Raw genomic sequence first — 8,098 nt, 5'->3', positions numbered from 1 at the left:
AAAAAACATTTATTAACAAAAACTAAAATATATAGATAAATTATTGTAGTGTTTTTTACTATTCACCATTCTCACAATTCACTATGGTTTGTAGCAAAGGAGTTTTTTAAATTTTCAATTTGATCATCGAATTTATTTTCCACAATTAAGCACTTTTGAGCCTAAATCAGAGTTAGATTGCATATTTTTTTGGGAGTGAGGATTGAATTGAAAAACAGAGGACTGAAGTGATAAAAATGGATAACTTAGGCAGCATGTTTGGAATTTATTTGAAAAGTTCATTTACATCCCTCATCTTTTTAATCTATTAAGTAATCGGTCCCTATAATTAAAAAAAAATACATTTTAACACTAAACATCATTTTCCTCTTTTCTTAGTTCTTTTTTTGGTGGAGGAGAGGTGGAAGAGAAAGATGAGGTCACCGGATTCCGACTTATAGAGAAAATGTTGTTGCTGGGAAAGATTTAGACCACCAAAACAATTAATTTTTATGTCAAATGGCTTCATATGATGATGGGAGTTAAGATTATGTGTTTTTTTACCTTGAAAAAAAAAATATAAACTGAGGAATATTTTTGGTTTCGAGTTGATTTTGGGTTTTCGATCGATTTTTGTGTTTTTGGATAATATAGATTGTTTTAACAAGGTTCCTAAGATGTCTTCTGGGTGTTTTGAGTCAAAATAGGTTAAAAATGAATTTCTAGACAACACATCATCCTTTTGTTTTCCAGCCAGCTGGGGCGAACAACACACCGTCCGCCCTATTAAACTTAAAAAAAAAATTAAAGGCCCACATGTAGCCCTTTTCTTGATTGGACCAGGAGGCGCTAGGTCTGGCTTACCAGGGCTGGCATTGCTTAGCCTCATTCCCTATTTTGTTTTTCAATTTTTATATTAGTTGTTTTTTTATATGTGCTTTTTTAAAATGTTTTTAAAATTTATGTTTTAATTGATACCCCTTCTCTATAATTTTTTTTGGCTTTTTAGCCTTTGTTGAATAACAATTATTGGGTGTGTTTATTTTTTTCAGAGGTTGGTATGATTTATCTGTAATTTTTATATATATTTTATATAGATTAAATATTTATTTTTTTATAATATTTTTAATATGTGCAACCTCGCATAATTTTGTTTCCTTTTTATTGTATTCAATAAATTTTATGTGTGTGTCAATATCTATTACAAATTGATTTTCATAAATAAATTCATTAAACACAACTAGATAAATGACATGTATTGCGATATTAAATATCTTGATTTATATTGGTATTTTAATTTTTCAAACTATGTTTTTATTTATCATTAATTATTTGTTTTCTATTTATTTACATAATTGTTCGTGATTTATTTAATTGGATGCGTGCATAAGTTTTTCAGTTTATATTTATGATTTTTTATGTTAAAAACAGCGTTGAAAAATTCTACATGTTCAAGTTTTTTTTATCATGCATTGATGTTTTCAATTTAATCCTTATTCTTATAAAAAAATTTCTTAACTCTTTTATAAAAAATTTATTGTTTTTAATTTTATTATTAAATCCAGGTTGATAGTGTTTTTTTTATTTTTATTGATCGGTTTTTTATATGTATATTATCTTGTTTGTTATCATTATCTTTTTTTTCCTATATAATTCAAATAGCGTTTTAGTTTATTGGAAATATAATCAAAGTTATTAAATTATTATTTTTAAATACATTTATGATATCTAAATATTTTATTAAAAAATAATACCGACTCACAAGCGAAGTAGAGGCACTAGCCTATAGTTATTATTATAGGCTGAAAAAAGAAGAAGGAGAAGGAGAATGGTGCAATGGACTAAAACATCAAAGCCCATCTCTCAAATTGTTGGGCTAAAGCTCAGTCCATGAAATCTTCACAGCTTGAAGCCGGGCTAGTCCATAGTACTCACCTTATTGCAGAGCTCTTTGCATCTTCCACTGAATTGGCCCTTGTTTCAACACCAAACCAGGACAAAAACACAAACACCTTCTGGGTGCAGTGCCAACACTTCATTGTCCAAAGTGAACAACAAGATTTACATCAAAGTTTGAAACTCTCTTGTCTTAGCAGCAAGATTTGTTTGAGAGTTTGAGACTTTTCAGGCAACAATTGTTATTGGTATGCAAATCTCGCCTCTTCGTGTAATTGGGTTCCATTGGATAATTAGTAATGGTCAGTAGATCATCGACTAGATTCTTGAATATTTGTATAGCTTCTTTTTGCAAAGCCAAGCATTTACAAAGAGCTGAAACTGTGATTATTGATGGTGTAAGACTAGGTGTTTTGCCTGATGTTGTTACTTACAATACATTGATCAATGCTTACTCTCGTTTTGTTAGTTTTGATGCTGCTTATTCAGTACTTGATAGAATGAAAGAAGCCAGTATAAAACCTGATATAGTTACTTACAATTCTTTGATTGCTGGTGCCATGAGGCATTGTTTGTTGTCGAATTGTATGGATTTGTTTGAAGAAATGCTTGAGTTGGGGATAAAACCTGATATTTGGAGTTATAATACTTTGATGCATTGTTTTTTTAAGCTAGAAAGACCTGATGACGCATATCGGGTATTTACGGATATTATACTTTGTTATTTATCACCTTCTCAAGCTACGTATAATACTATGCTTAATGGGCTTTGCAAGTGTGGTTTTGTGGAGAATGCGCTCATGTTGTTTAGGAAATTAAAGAGACATGGGTTTGTTCCTTCATTGGTTACTTATAATATTCTTATTAATGGGTTGTGTAAAGCTTGGAAATTGAAGACAGCTAGGTGGATGCTCAAGGAGCTTGGTGCATCTGGACTTGTTCCAAATGTTATAACGTATACTACAGTCATGAGGTGTTGCTTTAGATCTAGGAGGTTTGAACAAGGGCTTGAGATATTTGAAGAGATGATTGATAAGGGATATACCTTTGACGGTTTTGCATATTGCACAGTTGTTGGTGCTTTGGTCAAGACTTGTAGGATTGAAGAAGCAAGTCATTATATGGAGCGGATGGTGAACACTGACATTGGTCTTGATATGGCATCTTATAATACACTCATTAATTTGTATTGTAAAGGTGGTAAGTTGGAAATGGCACATGGAGTACTTGATAAAATGGAAAAGGAAGGTTTTGAACGTGATGAGTATACAAACACGATTCTGATGAATGGGTTGTGTGAGGAAGGTGATGTTGAGGGGGCCATGGAGTATATGAATGTAGCGGGTTTCAATTCAAACTTGGTTGCTTTAAACACCATGGTTGATAGGTGGTGTAAAGCTGATCAGATTGATTATGCTTTTAAAATCTTTGATTCAATGGATATGAGGGATTCTTTTACCTACTCCTCCTTGATTCACAATCTTTGCAAGGTTGGAAGGTTCCGTTGTGCATCCAAGCTCTTGCTCTCTTGTGTAAGAAGTCGCACGAGAATACTCCCATCTGCTAAGCGTGCAGTTTTTGATTGTCTTCGTCATTCTGGTCATCAAAGAGAAGCAAAGAGACTTAAATCAGAAATTAAATTGGCTCTTTCCGCAGTTGTTTAGGTTCACTATGGAGTTGGAACATTTTTCTGGGGAAACTCATTCAATTTATTGGTCATTTACAAGGTAAATACAAATGCCACTTTTGTTGAAGTAGAAATGTAAACATCCACAGTTATCTTTGGAGCTCCAAGAACACTTTTTTGGCTAATAAGAACTATTGTAAAAAGATACAGATTGGTCAATTGAAGCAGGGTAATGGAAAATGAATATCATTCATATATCACCGTTGTAACATTGTTCTTGACTAGAGCATGTTTGGCCTAATCTACTCTTGCTGAAGAAAGGACATATTACCAACCATGCAAACATTGATGGATGACAGAAGAACAAACACATGACAGTTTTTTGGTGATCTCACAGGTGAAACTCTTTATATGTCAATGATGGTATTGTTGGACTTCTTTTGAGTTCAAGTTTAATGATAAACTTGATTGTATGCTCTATCTGTATGTTGAAAAAACTCGTTTTTTTTTTTTTTTTGCATATATTGTTGGGAACCAGTCTAAAGGAACTGTACCATATCAACTGCTCCCAAGTGAATGTTATTTTAATGTAACTAATGCAGTGATTTCCTTGCAGAACAAAATATGTTCATCTTTTTCGGAAACTTCAAATTTTTCTTGGAATTTTTGTCATTTTTTATAAGTCATTTAGGCTTGAAACTTGCACAGGCCTATATTACTTGTTTTTAATTTTATTAATTAGAATAGAGGTGGTGAGATTTAAATTCATGACCACTGGGTCAACAAGGGTTTTATACCATGTCAAAAAATCAATTCAACGAAATAACTTAAGTTGTTAGTTGAGGTCTTAATATATGATTTATATTATTCTCTAACATATACAAAAAAAATTTCCATTTGCTCATTCAGTGTAATTATTTCTGAAATTTCAGAACACTCTAAACAGTCCACGATTACTTGTGGCAAAATTATGCTCAACATGCATGCTGTGTCTTTTTATTTTTTATTTTTTTGGTGTAGCATTTGATAATCTGTCCGTGTGCTTTCATTGTGAGCTGTTGTTTTTTTGGATTAAGAAGTTACAGACCACAGGGTTCAAAGTTTTAGGATTCAAGTATGGTTAGAGTGAACTTCCATGACAAGGATGAAAATTGATAGAGAATCAGCTCTGTATTTAATGGCAACAATCATCGAGGTTTTCTCATTTTAATGGTGCTAAATATAAAGAATAAAGAAACACGTGGTAATTAAGACTCCTATTATTGTATGAGTATATGGTTGAGGCTTAGGGAACTTCTGATGAATGTACAGTATTCAGGAAACGACAACTCTCAGAGAATGTAAACAAGGAAAGATTACTATCTGGGACCTGTCTAAGAAGTGTTGTCTAATATCACCTCTATAGTCTTATATCACCATGCAGTAGTTCAAACTTCAAAGATGACTTCCTCCTTTGTCACTGATCTACTTTTTCATAGATGGAACTCTTGTGGAATTTTAGATCAGCCAATTTGCTTGCTAACTAAACTAGCCTGCATACAAAGATACATTTACATCCGTGCTTCTCAATTTACTAGTTTCTTTGACATCATGTACCCGGGTTATTCACTGAATAATGCTTGATTACATTTGTGTTTATCTTCCTAATTTCTCATGTCCTATGAATGATTTTATAATATCTCGAGCTGCTTGGTGATGCAGGACTGCCGTCCAATACTTGCATGACTTGAATATGATTTATGGTGTTTATCAATTTGCAGATGGGCTACGTTGATTCAACTTATTGACATGAAGGTACATCAGCACAATTTTCACACGCAGTCTTTCTGTTTTATCAATATTCCATGTCATTCACATTATTTGAACTATGCACCAAACAATCTTGTTCCTCTAGCAATAATTAGGGAAAATTTTCTTAGAGCTGTGAGACTTGGCGGGCTGTGAGAAGTTGAGATGATGTTCATACAGATCTTATGATCAACGTTACCTGGCAAACAGAAAATGCCAAGGCTTAGTTGCAATGGGCCAAATTTTCTTGACTCCTTATACATACACCTTCTGTTCAGATATCAGTATTTGTGGGTCCCATCTGGGATCCCACAGATGTTGCTATCTGGTACGAAATATGTACAACCAGTAGAACTGAGTTTTTACCAGTGGAGATGTCCTTCAGTGAGAAAGAGGGGAGACAACAGTGTGAAGGGTTTTAGTTTCCGTTGGCACTTTTCTGGGCTTCCTCTGATCAAATATTTCTGGAATGGACTTTGGGAGAACATTTTGAGGTCTTAGCTGGTCATCGAACAACAAAGAAGGACTAGCTTTCAATGATGGATGGCCCAATGATCGAATTTTGTACCTTGTTCTTTCTTTCTTCTTTTCTTTGTTAGGGTGCTTGGGGGGTACAAATCTACCTTCCTGTCTTGACATATATTGATTAAGATTCCAAGGATGAGCACTCAGCTGGTGATGCAATATGTGATCTACACTTAATAAAGAAGTTATCTTCAGTTTTGCCAATTTCTACTCTTGGACCTTTTGCATCATTTTTACTCGTTTACTTATTTTCTGGATGACAGGTAGAATATTTGATGAAAAAAGGTTGTGAATCTTTGAAGGAGGAAATGCTATGTGCATGAAAAGTTGTTTCTGATCCATCATAGTTTCATCAGACCTCTGAACTGTTGAGCTTCAATCCCTTTCACCACTGGTTAATGCTGCCGCAACAAACTCCATCACTCCTTTAACACAACAGGTTGATAAAGTAGAAAATATTGTTTGTGCGCTGTTTGTTTTGAGCCATCGTATTCCAGACACCTTTTATATCCCACTCAATCCAGTTATGCGGCCACAGCATACCCTTCTCACTCACTAATCAATTTCCAGGCGAGTCACTTTGATCGGGAATTCTTTTGTAGCATAGTAATTTCACCGTGAACAATAATATTGTCGTCAATATAATTAAAAATCCTTCATTTTTTGTGTTCCCTTTTGTTTTTGTTGCATTTTCTTCCCATAATCGATGCAACAGGAGCTGTAACATTCTGGAAGTCTTGCAAGCTTACTCTTGTTGCCCGCGTAAGCCACTGAAGTGTTCACTAGAATTGTGTTAGTAATATAAAAGATAGATATAGAAAAAAGATAAATGTGTTTGGTTGGATAGATAGGTACATAAAATAAATTTATTTCTTGGATAATTTTAAAATGAATTTTTTTTATTTTCAAAATAAAAAATACAAGAGACATGTTTTCTTTTTATTACCAAGTACTGTCTCTATCTTTTCTATTTCAAGCTTGTCCACGTGGATCAAATCAATTATTAGTATAGGGACTCACTTTAACAGCCAGTAATAATACGAGGACTCGTTGAAATAACCATTTAACAATTTTGTTTGAGGATTTAATAGGGTTTTCATACCTTTGTTATTCAATAAAATATTTTTAAGTAAATAGATCTTTTAAGGAACACTTGCAATAGAATCACACAAAACTTTGCATGTTCATAGAATGAATCCACCTGAATTTTTTATTTTTATTTTTATTTTTAAAAAAAGAAGTTTCACTTATCCAAGAACAGCTTGAGGTTTTTTTTTTTTGTTGTTGTTGGTTTAAATGATTTTAGCTCTCTCATCGTGAAAAAACAAAAGATTCATATATGACCTAAAGCAAAATCCAAATGGAGCAAGAAAAGGCACATTAATTAACTGCCCAGATTCTTGAAAGTGACAAACAAGAATGTTACTTCCAAGTTGTAATTAACCAATAGTGAGAGGAAAAAAGTTGAAGGGACCCTTCGTTCTTGTGCCTAGAAGTGAGAAACATAACTTCATGGAACCCCTCTTGTCGCTTAATTTACTCTCTAATCCAAGACAAACATGTTCATTTTCACCTTCCACTTTAAGCACATTTGGGTCTCCATTCGTCAAGGAATAAAAATAAAAGATAAATTCACATTAATTTATGCCTTTTTGTTTTTGTACATTAATTTATGCCCTTTTGTTTTTGTTAGGCAGCCAGCATATATTCATTTCTTCTTAATGTATCTATCTAAGGACGCCTTGGGTGCTTTCAAATGGTCAATTGTATTAGTCAAATTCAATTGATGATTGAGGCCATGCTCATGTTTATATCATTTTCTCCCATGTGATTGTAGTATTCAATTGTGCTGAATGATCAGATTCCATGGAGGAATCTAATCTTTCCATGAGTATTCAAATTACAAGGGTCAAAAGTGATACCTACTAATATTGAAATTTATAATGTTTTGTACATGTATTTATCAGGTTATATTTGCGAGACAACTCGTATTATTGAATTTGCGGTACAACCTATACTATCGAATATATAAAAAAAACATCATTAAATATTTGTTTGGAAATAGGATTGCACCGCAAGTATAACTGTTTTTTTAATTTGAAATCCCATGTTGCATCATAAATTTAAATATATGTTGTAATAAGGTGCCTAAACCATGATTAAAAAGGAAAGCAAAGCAAAGACAAACACAAAACAAAACAATTTTAGGCATCAAAATTGTGGGAAGTTTGTTTCCTTTGGCTGGTTCCCATATTGTTAAATTACTTGTCTTCCCTCTCTAGA

General features: G+C 33.0%; 1 protein-coding gene across 6 annotated transcripts; it reads left to right on the top strand.

The window, feature by feature from the left end:
- Positions 1-1,897: 1,897 nt before the first annotated feature.
- Positions 1,898-6,474, top strand: LOC7458478 (putative pentatricopeptide repeat-containing protein At4g17915). Of its 6 annotated transcripts, none has more exons than XM_024603063.2 (3): positions 1,898-3,899; positions 5,263-5,296; positions 6,079-6,474. In XM_024603063.2, the coding sequence occupies exon 1, from the start codon at positions 2,175-2,177 to the stop codon at positions 3,537-3,539; it is 1,365 nt and encodes a 454-aa protein (XP_024458831.2). In that variant the 5' UTR covers positions 1,898-2,174; the 3' UTR covers positions 3,540-3,899; positions 5,263-5,296; positions 6,079-6,474. The 6 variants fall into 6 exon arrangements, with proteins under 6 accessions (XP_024458831.2, XP_024458830.2, XP_052309452.1 ...); XM_024603062.2 differs by having other exon boundaries at positions 5,204-5,296; XM_052453492.1 differs by lacking the exon at positions 6,079-6,474 and adding an exon at positions 5,422-6,013.
- Positions 6,475-8,098: the final 1,624 nt, after the last annotated feature.

This window comes from Populus trichocarpa, chromosome 6, assembly GCF_000002775.5.
Source record: "Populus trichocarpa isolate Nisqually-1 chromosome 6, P.trichocarpa_v4.1, whole genome shotgun sequence".
In the NCBI taxonomy this organism is placed as follows: Eukaryota; Viridiplantae; Streptophyta; class Magnoliopsida; order Malpighiales; family Salicaceae; genus Populus; species Populus trichocarpa.
This window is presented reverse-complemented; position numbering and strand designations above follow the sequence as displayed.

What these genes read in the sequence shown, in the direction of transcription:
- LOC7458478 (XM_024603063.2), top strand. Translation starts at nt 2,175, where the DNA reads ATGGTCAGTAGATCATCGACTAGATTCTTGAATATTTGTATAGCTTCT.